Below are 13,408 nucleotides of genomic sequence, written 5' to 3'. Positions count from 1 at the left end.
AGCTGCTCCACTTCCAATCCAGCTTCCTGCTGATGTATATGAGAAAGCAGTCGAAGGTGGCCCCGACGGCTTTGGCCCCTGCTGCCCAAGTAGGGAGACCAGATGAAATCCTTGACTTCCTGCTTCAGACTGGCCCAGCTCTGGCTGTTGTGGTCATGGATGATTTCTCTTCTTATCTCTCCGCTTCTCCTTCTGCCTTTAAATTAAAAAAAAAATTCAATTGTTTTAAAACGAACAGCTGCAATTATTAAAGATAAATTGTCTTTCCGTTGCGCACTGGCTTCGTTTGCACTTCTTAAAGTGATTTATGCATTTGAAAAGCAGAGCACCAAAGCAAGAGGGAGATGGAGAGCTCTTCTGTCAGTTGGCTCACTCCCCACGTGGCCACAGGACTGGGTGAAGCTGAAGCAGGCAAAGAATTCCATCCAGGCTTCCCACGTGGGTACAGGAGTAGCAGCACTTGGGTCACATTAGCAGAGAACGGGAACCTGCACTCTGACACCGGATACCCTCACTGTGAGCCACAGCTCCGCCCACCGCTTGCACTTCTCACAGAACCATCAAACAGCTGATGGACTTTGAGATCATTCTGCGATCTACACCTTCAAATGCTTCGACTTCATTGCATCTTAAGGTCCTGGTGGCGGGCCATCACAAAATGCCCCCAAGACCTCTGCAGATATCAGAAATCTCAGGTGGCTTTTCATGGTCAGGCTTCCCTCCCTAAGCAGCTTCTGATAGCCATCTTAACTCCACTTTGCTTAAGCCTACAGGGGTTCTTGCCATGACCTCGGGGAAAGCACAGCCATGGGAGCAGAGCAACAGCAAACTAAAGAGCTGGAGCTTCACCTGCCTCACCAGACCCTCCGACTGCGGTTTCCTCTTGTGTTCCATTGGCCCAGGAGGTCACCACGTTTGACCAGAAGTCCAGGTCATAACTTTCATTTTGCAGGAGGTGAGCGTACCTCCCACTCACCAGTTTGGTTCACCTCCCCTTGTTCTTCGAGACACCCTCAGCCGGGGCTAGGGGACAAGCTCTGGGCTTTTCCAGTCGGGGTTCTCAAGGGCTGAGAGGCCGGTGGGAACGACCCGGCGCGGGCTGGGGGTAGGCGGTTAGGAGAGACTTGGAAGCATCCTGTTTTGCCCTTTTGAATTTAAGAATGTGTCAGCCTGTTAGAAATAAAACGGAACCTGTACACCAGTAGGGAGAACTGGCCTGGTCTCAAAATCCCTGCAAGGGTTGAGAGCGCTCAGACCAAGCCGAGTGGTACACACACGTGGCCTCGCGGAGGAGTTCCGACAGGGCCTGGCGCAGGGGCGTCCCCTGCGCGCCGGGGGCCGGGACCGTGGAGCGAGTAACCGCCGGGCCCCGCCCCGCCTCGCGGCCGGCGGAGGAGGGCGGGGTCGGGGCGGGGCGGGCGCGGTGCCCGCGCTCCGGAGCCCAGCCGAGCCGCGAGCTGCACTAGAGGGAGCTGCCGCCGCGCCCGCCGCCGCCGCGATGGCGGAGGACAGCGAGTCTGCAGCCAGCCAGCAGAGCCTGGAGCTGGACGACCAGGACACGTGCGGCATAGACGGGGACAATGAAGAGGAGACGGAGCATGCTAAAGGGTAGGTGACGGCGCGTGGGCGCCGCTGGCCGCCACAGGGTGGGTCGGTCAGCGCGCGCGCTTCTCCGGCTCCGGCTACCCCCACCCCCTGGGTGCCGGAGACGACGACCCTCTCTCGGCCGCTTTGGCCCGCGATGGCGTCGCCCCGGCTCCGGGACCATTGTGAGGTCTGGGGTCGTTTGGCTCTCTCGCCGTTTGAGGTGAGGCCCGGGGTGGGCGGGGAGGCTTGGGGCTCGGAGTCAGGGGCCCGGCGACGCGGCTGTCACCTGCCGCGCGCCCCCGCCGGCGGCCTCGCCCATCCTCGCCCGCGGTCCCGGCCCCTTGGTGGGGGCGGCGGCGTGTTGCCCTGGCCAGCGTGGGGGTCTCGGTGGGAACCGGGGAGAGGCGTGACGCCCTTCCCTTTGTGATAGCCGCAGCGCGTGGGCTGAAAGTCGCCTTCCTCTGATCCTTGCCATCCTTCCTCAAGTCCCTCTCACACCCTCCCCCCCCAACCGTCGCCGCCAGCCGCCACCGCCACCCACCCGGAAAGAGAGAGAGGAAAAAAAAAAAAACGGGCGGCGCGCGGTTGGGGGAGTGGCGTGGAGATGGGTCCCTAGTGGTTTCGGGTGGACTGGCTGCGAACTGCGCAAAGTTCTGTGCCCCCGTTCGGGCGAGGTGTGGCGAGGGGCCCAGGGGCTCGTTGCGCTCCTGAGCGCTGGCGCCTTGGGCACCACCACGCGTGTCCGCAGAGCTCCCCGGAGCAGGGCTGGCCCCGTTGAGCAGAGCTCCGGCAGCTCTGTCCTTGATCCCGCTGGTAGAGTGGCCTTTGGGTCTCCAGAGACCAGAAGCACCCAGAGTTTTAACACTTGATCGGGTTTCTTAATCCTTTACACTTGCCCTCTTCTCCGCACCACAGCCTTGCTTGACTCTGCTGTTGGAGAGGAAAAGAAAGATTGCTTCAGGTTTGGGCTGGGAGTGAAGTTCTCTTTGTAGAACTGGGGGCGGGAGTCACTTTAGATTGGGGTTGGATGGAAACTGCACCGGTGCCCCCTGACAAGGGAGAGTTTTGTGGAGCGTGGTAACTGGAGATGTGGGTCATCCTCCAAATGTGAGAGCAAGACCTGAGGCCCTGAGAGCTTGTGGGTTCCATTCACTGAAGAGACTCTGGCAGTGGCTTGAGGATTCAGTGTCAAGTGTGTGCAGTACACTTCATACCTGTGTGTTTAGTTTTAAAAGGAATGCTTGCTGATTTTTCCTATGCTATACATTACCAATAAGAGCAAGGGGGAAAAAAAGCTGATTCCAGGGTTTTAAATTTTTGTTGTTGTTGTTGTTGCAACCAATACTTCAGTGGCAGCTGCAAATATAAACTGTTATCTTTCAACTCTGAAATCTTTTTTTTTTTTTTTTTGAGAGGAAATTGTACAGAAATCTGAGCCCAGGTTCCAGTGAGGTCGTGATGGAGATTTGCCTATGATACATCAGTATAAATAGGTGGGGACTTCAGAATACTTGTGGGAAATGGCATAAACAGATCAGTTTAGTCTGGTGCCAAACTCTTGAAATCTGTGCGTATGTGTTTTTTGAAACAATAGCTGCCTTGCTGGAAATGGGCCCAGATCCAAGTGTGAGAAGTTACCCTAGTAACTCCAGCACCTGTTAGCCTGTCTGGTGAAATCCGATGCTGCTCTAGCCGTTTCTGGATTTTCTGCTTGTTGTTCTTTGTGTGATCGGCATCCTAGGCTCCTTGGGGCTTCTGTTTCATGCACAAGCAACACTGTCCGTGGTACGAAGAATTCACTGATGGGGCACTGTTCCCTGATGTGTGGCTGTGGTCCGTTAGAGGTTCCCCAAGGCGTTTTTCAGAGGTTTGCGGTTTTGCCCATCAGCACATTATTATAGGCTGGCACAGCTACTCACAACTTAGAGATGCCTGGTGGACTGCAAGGTTGGAGTCAAGAGCAGATAATCTGGTAACAGCTGCTGGTGGGAAGAGAGTATTAACATATTTATTGCAGTCTATTTAAATGTAAGAGAATTTGTGAAACTCCAGCTTGCTGCTCCTACGCGATTGGGGTGTAAGGTTAGACAGTTGCCACCGTTTGCAGAGTGATTTTACTTGGCTCATGTGCTTGTGGTATTGCTGGGTAGAAACTTCAGGTTTTCTTGTAGTAAGTTGGAAAATGCTAAACCGTGAGTGACTCTCTGTCTTGATTTTGTTGTCTGCTGATTTGAGTAGATAACAGATAATGGGCTTCTCAAAGTAGAGGAGGTGTATACTTCAGCTTTAAAAGGTGAATTGTCAGGCCCTGCTTTTGTGTAGCAGTTAGGATGCTTCTTCTTCCTTTTTTTTTTTTTTTTAAAGATGCCTTATGAAGGACTACACTATTGTAACAGAATGGGAAAAATCTGACGGGGGGTGGGAGTTTGGGGGGAATCCCAGCCTATACAAAGTTGTACCACATAATTCAAAATTCAAGATAAAAATATATTTTAAAAAAGATGCACTTATCTTTATTGCAAAGGCAGATCAGATTTACAGAGAGAAGAGACAAAAAAAGATCTGTCTGCTGGTTCACTCACCAAATGGCTACAACAGCCAGAGCTGAACTGATTTGGATCCAGGAGCCATGAGCCTCCTTCAGGTCTCCCACGTGAATGCAGGACCCCAATCAAGGTTTTAGGCTGTCCTTTACTGCTTTCCCAGGCTATCAGCAGGGAGCTGGATAGGAAGTGGACTAGCTGGGCCATGATCTAGTGCCCTCATGGGATCCTGGCGCTTGCAAGGTGAAGATTTAGCTATTGAGTCATCACGCCAGGCCCAGGATGCTTCTTGAGGGACTCATGTTCTGGCCTAGGGAGTTAAGCATCACATAACGTGCCTGGGAGGCAGTAGAAGATGGTGTAAATACCTGGGCTTCTGCCTGACCCAGTCTTGGCTGTTGTGAGCATCGGAGAGGGCACCAGCAGGTATAGGATCTCTCTGTTGCTCTGCATTTCAAAATAAATAAATAAAACCCTTTATAAAAAATGATGTCACTTGAAATACGGTTACCTGAGTACTTTGTTGGAGTCTTGGCTGTGCCTCTGGTCCGGGTTCCTGCTGATAGGAGCCCTGGGAGGCAGCGGGTGATGACTTAGGAATGTGAAGCTCTGCCACCCAGGTGGGAGACTTAGGACTGAGTTGCAGGTTCCTGGCATTAGCCTGGCCTGGTGCAGGTTGTTGTGACCATTTGGGGAGTAAACTAGGTGGAAGGTCTCATGCTGTGTCCATTTTTTCTTTCTCTGCTGTTCACATAAAGTGAAAGTAGGTAAATAAAAATTTAAAGGTAAGGTTGTTGCTTGGCGGTCACTAAACAATGATCATTACACAGAAAATTTTCTGGCCAGGCGGCATGACTCCCTGGCAGAGAGGAGGTCCAGCTAGGCCCCAGGCTCACACAGTCTGGGTGCTTTTTGGGCCGGCATAGGAGCAAACAGCTGTGTGGTATGACTCCCAGGGAGAAGGGGAAGCCCTGGCAGCCTTGGCACCAGTGGTACCAGGCAAAGCCCTCTGGCTGCCAAGTAGCACACACTGGGGACTTGGTGGTGTGGACTTACAATTAGTCTGGGGGATGGCACAGGTAGGGGCAAACAGGGATCTGAGAGTTCATGTCCAGATAAGGAACGACTTCTGAGGGCCTTCCAAGGACAAGGCCACTGTGCTTACAGGGCTAGATCACAGAACCCAGCAGTGAGAGTCGGAACAGGAAAGGGGGTAATGTGAGGCTGGTCAATGACACCAACAGGTGAGTGAATTAGGTCTGGGGGCCGAGTCTGTGGGGGAGTATGTGGGCTCATTCATGTGGAACAGCAATGTCTATTGGCACATGCAAGAGCTGTGGTGGGGAACAAGCCTGGTTGGGGAGCTAAGGGAAACCCCAGCTGGGTTGGGATTCCTACTGGTGAGTGCAAGAGCCCAGTGGGCTGGGCTGGACATGGCTGCAGTCTCCCCTGGCATCGGTGGGGACTGGGTCTGGAGAGCTCCAGGCTGGGCTAGATTCCAGCACCCACTGATGCTGGTGAGAGCCAGGGTGGGTGTTGAATGGGCTGGGCTAGGTCTCCTCTCTTGCTGAACCACATGAGGGTTGTATCTGGGTATGAACCAGGTATGGCTGGGCTGCTGCACCCAACAGTAAGAACTGGATTAGATATGGGCTGTTTGGATAAGGCCATTGTTCTGCCAAAACAAGAGGTGGACAAAGTCAACCTGGGCCAAGGATCCACTGCTATGCACAAGATCTGCCACAGGGAGGTGACCTGATAGAGGAGCTTGGGGAACTCCTCTGTCAGGACACAGTCCCTGCAGGTAAGCACAAGAACCAAGTCTAGGAGCAGCCCAGCCCAGGCCAGGCTACAGTACTGGCCAATACACAAGTGGGTCAGGTCTGGGAGCAGGCCAGGCTGGGCCAGTTCATAATATCCACTGACAGATTTGAGGACCAGGAAGGGGTACAGGAGGGGCCGGGTTGGGCTGCAACCACCCATTTCATACTGGGGCCAGGACAGGGGACTGGATGGGCTGGGATAGGCTGCAACATCCACCATCAGGAGCTGCAGCTGGGACAGGCTGGACTGAGCCAGGCTGAAGCACCTGCGGGTTGATGCCAAGTTTGGGCAAGCCATGCCAGTCTGAGGGTGGTGGTTACCAGGTCTGTGAGCCCCAGGAGTGGATTAGGAATGTGGTCTGGCAGGGCCTGGATCCTTGGGCCCATCTGCTCAGTGGATGCTGGTCTGTGAGCCCTGGGGGTGGGGGATCTGGTGGGGCCCGGGTCCTTGGGCCTGCCTGCATGGTGAGTGCCAGGTCCCTGAGTCGCAGGGATGGGGGTGTTGGTGGGGTCCCGGTCACCTGGCCCGGGTCCTTGGGCCCACCTGCGAGAATTGGTCCTCCTCAATAGAAAAGACTGAGTGGTGTACAGCTGACCTAGATCCACATAGAGGATATGGCAGCCCATTGGGGCCTTCAGAAGACATCTGTTACCTTAGCAAAGGAAGGAGAACAGGACAGATTGGACAACTATCCCAGCCTAATGATGACAGCAAATATCTGGGCAAATGGAGATTCTAAGGTGAACAGACAATGGATGTTGTAAGTGTTCCCTCACGCTTGAATCAGCAGGATCAACAGCATTTCAGAACTATCAAAATCACCTGGGCAGAACCCTCAGCATGCACACCATATCAGGACCGTGGGCTGATATTGGGTGGCTGTTCCCCATCCCCGGGTACTAGGGCATTGGGGAGGCTGGGTGTGGTTTCTCCCCTTGTCTTCCTCCTCCCCCCAAGATACAGGAAAAAGAAATGGAAAACTTCGTAATAATGATCACACATACTTTCCCTCACCCTCGACCCTTCCTGCCCTGGTGAACTATGTAAGCATCATCTAAAATAAGAAATATTTTAACAAGTTAAAAAAAAAAAGAATTTTCTGTTCAGTAGCCCTGTGGCTGGAAAGAATTAATGTACTGAGCCATTTCCTGTAATATATTTATTCGTTGTTTTTACGTATGCTAAGTTGGAACTAGAGCCTTAAATTTAAAAAAATTATCTAAATCTTACTTTGCACCAAACTATAAAGATTGCATATGCTTTAGCTTTCATGGCATTTTCTTCATAGATTAAAAAGGGTAGGGTGTCTTATGGATAATACCAAGTGTCTTGATGAAATATGAGGTATTTTATGTTTCATTAAGAACATGGGCATTATAAAATACTTGACTCTCACTATCTTCCTATTTTATTTTTGGTGGAAAAATGTGTTCTTCACTTAACTTTTTGGCTGACCTAAGTATGGAAGTGGCAAACCACTATAAGAATTCCATAAATTCGAATCTCCCCCCCCAAAAAAAGAAACACAGAGGAGAGAAGGGACTGTCAGTTTGAATTTGGGGGACTGTATTGGAAGAAGTAAAGCTTTTACAGTTTTCAAACAATAGGAAACAATTAGAAGGAGGCTAATAGAGGATTCTCCCAAGAGAAGTTTTCAGTAACTTGCTGTACTGTTTACAGGGATAAGTAAATAGATCTTTGTAAAGAACTGTGGGAGACAGACAACTTTCAAGCAAATGGAAAGTTCTAGGATTTATACTCTTGCTATCTTTAAAAAAAGAAGAAGGAAAAAAATATCATCAGTTTGAGAGGTAGAGAAAGAAATCTCCTATCCACCAGCTCCTCCCCAAATGCCCACAGCAGCTAGGATTGGGCTAGGGCAAAGCTAGGAACGGGGAACCCAAGTCAGGTTTTGTATGTCAGTGGCAGGGACCCAAGGAAACTAGAGTCTGGAACAGAGCTGCATCATGAACCTGGGCAGTCTAACTGTGGGTACAGGTGTCCCATACCCATGTCAAGGATAGAGCTCAGTCCACTGACATCTTAACCATCGAGCCCATCACTGCTGTTTTCTGGCAGAGTCTTTCTACACTGTTCAGAGAGACCAGCTTCTTAGATGAATTATTAGGAACAGTCTGCATTCATGAAGATTTTTCTTGTACTGGAGGTGACAGTGGTAGCAAAGAAGTTACTTTTAAGATGGGTTGCTTAAGGATGTTTTGCCTTTTTGTTGGGCTTAATATTACTGTTGGATCCTTAATATTTAGTACTTAACTCATCTGTCACCGTCATCGTTCTTGTTTGAGAGATAGACAGAGCTCCCACAATCAGGGCTTGGCCATGCTAAAGCTGGAGTTAAGAACTCAATTCAGATCTCCCATGTGAGTGGCGGGGAGCCAGTAGCTTTGGCTGTCTCACACTGCCTCCCAGCATTTGCATTGTGGGACCCAGGGGCAGGATTAAGACCTGGAGATCCAGTTTTGGGATGTGGGTTTTTTAACCCATTAGGCCAAACACCCACTCCAATATTCTAGTCATTTTTTAAAAAGATTTTTTTATTTGAAAGAGTTACAGAGGGAGAGACAGAAATGGAAAATCTTCCTTCCACTGGGTCACCCCTGAGATGGCCACAATGGCCAGGGTTGGGCCAGGCTGAAGCCCAGAGCTTCTGCTGAGCCTCTCACAGGCACACAGGGGCTCAAGTACTTGGGCCATCTTCCTTTGCTTTCCTGGGCCACCTGTAAGAAGCTGGGTCAGAAGTGGAGCAGCTGGGACTCAAACTGGCTTCTTTATGGGATGCTGGCATCACAGATGGTGGTCCTACGTGCTACGCTGCAACATTGGCCCCTCTTTACTTGTTCTTCGTGTGTTTGTGCCTTTGTTCTAAAGGGACTTGACAGGGTGGGAGGGAGCCCCTTTAGAACTCTGATGGGATCGAAAGCATAGGGCAGATGATGGAAGGACTGGCCGCAACTCACTACCTTCTTGTCTTTGCACAATGACTGCATCTTTTCCTCCTGCAAAACACTTCTGGTCATGACCCACTGACTTTTAGTCTGTCAGCCCATGCAGACAGCGTGGCAGATCCAGTCACCTCCTTGTCCCCACTGGAAATCAGTGTTCAAGTTAGTGGTAGAATCCAGTCACCTGTCTTACTTTACTGACACTGGCTGAGAGAGTGCATGTGTCCTAGGTGAATTGGTGGTTTTATCCCCTTTCCACTGGAAGAGGCTTCTGCTGAGCACTTACTCCGGCAAAATAGGATGCAGCCATGAAGACTGTGTAGGGGAGAAAAATATCTGTGGATATGTATCTTTGTTGGCAGATTAGTGACTAAATGAATTAGTCCCTGGGACAGCTAAGAAGTAGTTTTGGTATTTGAGAGGATTTTTTAAATTTGTTCTTGTTTATTTTCATCTATTTGAAAGAGAAACTGAGACAGAGATCTGAGCACTGATTTGCTCCCCTAAAATTCCAACAACAGCTCGGGCTGGGCCAGCCCCGAAGCCAGGAGCCCAAACTCCATCTGGGTCACTTGGGTCGGTAGCAGGGGCCCAAGGACTTCAGCCATCAACCGCTGCCTCCTACGAGCTGGGTCAGAAATCAAGGAACCAGGACTCAAACCAGGCGCTTCCAAAATGGGATGCAGGTGTTCCAGGCAGTAGCTTAATCCACTGTGCACCCACCCGATGAAATATGTCTATGGCCAGCACTATGGCTCAGCTGGTTAATCCTCTACCTGCAAATGTCAACATCCTATTTGAGAGAACCAGTTCATGTCCCGCTGCTCTACTTCCCATCCAGCTCCACTTGGGCCCGTGAAAGCAGCAGAGGATGGCCTAAAAGCTTGGAACTCTTCACCTTCTTGGGAGACCAGGAAGAGACTCCTGGCTCCTGGCTTTGGATCAGCTCAGCTCTAGCTATGCCTGGTATTTCAGGAGTGAACCAGCAGACAAATCTTTCTCTCTTTCTCTCCTTCTCCCTGTAAATCCACATTTCCAATAAAAAGGGATAAAACTTTTATAAAAATGGAAGATGACAAAGGGAGTTTTAGGACTTTTTTTTTTTCTTAGAAAAAGTAAAGATCTGTTGTTTGGCAAAAAATCAAAACTTTGAAATTCTTGGAAGAATTCGTGCGCCTCTTCCCATTCAGAGGAAGAAATAGAAAGTGTTCTGTGTACAGCATGTTGTTCATTCTGATTTTGTCAGTGGTTGGAATTAACTAGGGGAGCTTCCATGGAATCCGTGGAAAAATGAAGGAATGTAACTGTCTCTCTCCATGGGTTTTTCCTGTCCTGGATAATTCAAGACAGCCCTTTCTGAAGTTGGATGTGATATCAACAAAATATAAGTGAAAAGATGTATGACTAGCCCTTGACCTAGGAACCTCTTTGATTTGAGAAATACAGTTTGACATGATCAAGTGTCTGTTGACTCTTGCACATGAAATGAAGGTATCACTCTTTGGCCAAAACAAGCTTTTTCCTGAGGTTGGAAAAACTAGGGAATCTCTGTACATGGGATGCATATTTTAAGAGTCTTTGTCTCTTAACATCAGTGTGTACTATATATCTCTATTAGCTAAAATCACTCTATGTGAATAAAATTGAGTCCTGTTCCAAGTTCTGGAAGGAAGGTGATTTGATTGTTGTTACTCATTTGCAAATGTGCTATTGGCTTCTGCAGGTTCTAAGAGTAAAAATAATTATGAAAAATTCGGAATACAGGGTGAACACCCTCTGGTTATCTTTTTTCCCTAGACCTTCCAGTCAAATTAGCAATTTAATGAACTTTTCAGTGTGTTGATAATAAATGTAGTCATCCTTTATATGGGTTTGTTTGTTACCTTGTATTTTTCACTGCCTCTTAGTGTTGTCTGTCAAAATTTTCTAAAGTAATAGAAATGTCCAGTTTGGTAGTTGGTAGCCACATGTGGCTTTGTCACACTCCAAATGTGACTAGTGTGACTGCGGAGATGAAATTATGCTCAATGTTAATTAGTCTTAATTGAAGTAGCCCTTTGTGACCAACGGCTATCCCAGTGGGCTGCTCAGTTCATGCCTTGCCTTTGAGTTTGGTTGATAAGCTCCCAGTACTGAAAATAGTTCTTCTTGTCCTCTGTAGAATCAATCAAGTTTTTGTTCTTTTCTTAACCTTCCAGAGATTCCCATGAAATTTTAAGCACTCATGTTTTCAGATTGTGTTTATCAACATCAAAAACTAACCACTACCCCAAATATTTAACATCGGACAGCCCAAAAACGTGTAGCACGTTTAATAACTTCTCCTGGCTTTCATTTCCTAGGCTTTGTAGAAATGATCTATAGTAATAGCAAATAACCATTTGAATTCCATGTGTCATCTTTTATTTTATTGCTTGTACTCATAAGGGCTCATGTGATAAAAAGCCAGCTTGACTGTTTTTAACACCTTACCACTGTGTCTTGTGAGCTACACCTTCTCCTTTAAATGATTGCTCATTTAATGTTCTCCCAGGGTCTGCGGGCGATGGCTCTCCTGAGTTCTTGCAGGTCCCAAGGTTCGTGTGCCACTGCATGGGAGCCGTAATCCGGGCCCTGCGTGTGACTGCCCAGCAGCACACATTCTCCTGCAGACTCCGGAAATGCTGCTTCATCATCTCTAGCCTTTAGCAGTGCAGATGTTCTTTCTGCCAGCCTGCTCGTCTTTCTGTTGTCATTCTGCCTTTGTTTTGACTTGCTTTCAGTCTTGGAGCTTTGGGGATTTTATCCCTGTCCTATGAACAGGGAGTTTGCATATTCTTTATCTTCTAGAATGAGCTTTCCTTTAACAACCACACAAAATAGCAGCAGCTATTTTATCTTTATGAGGATATTTGGGCACTGAGGTTCTCATGCCCCTCAAGCATGTCTGAGCCACGTCCTGCCTTCCCGCATCCAAGTGCACCTGCTGTTTTCAGCTCCACTCCCGCCCTTGTCCCTGGGTGGGACACGGGGGTCTCTTTCATTCCCCTCTGCCCTTGAAGAATCACTAATGCAGGGCTGCCATGCAAGCCGCATGCCCTTGTGTTTATAGATAATGGGGGAGGGGAGCTGACTTATAGCGTCAGCAGAAAACAACTTCACATTCCCTGACAGGTGTCATTATTCACCTATGGGGGCTTGTAACTCTCCGTGCCGCTCTGAAGTGTCCCCTGTCCCTCAAGAATGTGCTGTCCGTCTGTCTCTTACCTCTCCCTCAAATTGGAAGTCCAGCTGCATTGTCCATTCTTCTCCAGTGGTGCATATAGCCTGAGATGACAACCCCCCTTCCTGTGACACCTTTACACCAGTTACTCCCTCCACATTTCCTGCCGTGCTCAGGCAACAGGCTCTGGTCCTGCCTCCAAGGAACCTTATCTTCTAGAGATGAGTGACTTGTCCAGGCTCACGTGGTGGGAGCTAGGGGACAGAGTTCTCTGCACCTGTTATTCAGTGCCTCTGCATCACCTCTACAAAGTGACTTGAATAAAAGAAGGTTCTATAAATATGTCAAAATAAGGTAAGACTGGCCTTTATGAAAATTGGGAACCAGAATATCAGGAACCTGGGTCCTCTGCCTCTCCAGCCTTTTCTCCCTGTTTGCTTCCTTCTCTCAGTCACCAGCTAACTGCCTGGAGATCTATTTCTTTGCTTATTCTCTAGCCAGACTTTGAGCAGGCGGGAGGATGATCCAGGTTTGATCCAGTCAGCTGGATTGGGGGAAGCAGGGCGGTAAGGTGGGGAAATTACAAGCTGGTACAGCAGCCGCTGAGGGTCACACCTTGGAGATTTGTGATCAGAGGTGATTTTTTTTTAAGAACCTGGCTGGCACCTGTGTGTGCACTGAATTATGGAGCCCTTCCAAACTTGCATGTTGAGCCTCTGTCTCCAGTGGAGTGGTGTTTTTTTAGGCTTAGGGATTTGGGGAGGTCATTAGGTCACCAGGAGAGAGTACTTGTGATGGCCTCAGTGTCCTCACATGGTGAGAAAGAGCCCAGAGCTCTGTCTGTGCCGGAAGAGGGCCCTTACCGAGAACCCGACTTCAGATCCTGCCAACACCGTCATCTGTGAGAAGTGCCCATGTGTCACGACACCCACTGAGTCTGTGGTGCAGCAGGAGGAATTGGCCGAGACACAAGTGCAGACTCGTCTGTAGCATCAGCACGTGTCTCTGCATGCCCGTGCGCTGTAGCAGAGATGGCGCTTTCTGTCTCCAACCCTTGTAACATCTGCTTCACCGCACGCACCGGTAGCTTTATCAAGGTGTGGTGACCGGATTGCAGTGATTCTAAGTGCCCACTGACTAATTTCTGACTCTTAAAATTTTGTCCTTGTGTACATTAGGAATACATGAGTGATTTTCTTGCTCTGCATCTTACTGAAAGGACTTGGGCTGTAGAGTTGTAGTTGTGTTCTATGCTGGTTAGGTCCCAACATGGTAAAATAACATCCAAT

The 13,408-nt window shown here is 49.2% G+C and overlaps 1 protein-coding gene across 1 annotated transcript in view; it reads left to right on the top strand.

The window, feature by feature from the left end:
- The first annotated feature begins 1,374 nt into the window (after positions 1-1,374).
- Positions 1,375-13,408, top strand: part of NMT2 (N-myristoyltransferase 2) — a 64,281-nt gene continuing 52,247 nt past the window's right edge. The window contains exon 1 of the mRNA XM_004578590.4: positions 1,375-1,608. Within this exon, the coding sequence (XP_004578647.1) occupies positions 1,499-1,608 (110 nt within the window). The 5' untranslated portion in view covers positions 1,375-1,498. The remainder of the gene's footprint in view (positions 1,609-13,408) is intronic.

Source organism: Ochotona princeps, chromosome 10 (genome assembly GCF_030435755.1).
Source record: "Ochotona princeps isolate mOchPri1 chromosome 10, mOchPri1.hap1, whole genome shotgun sequence".
NCBI classification, from domain to species: Eukaryota; Metazoa; Chordata; class Mammalia; order Lagomorpha; family Ochotonidae; genus Ochotona; species Ochotona princeps.
This window is presented reverse-complemented; position numbering and strand designations above follow the sequence as displayed.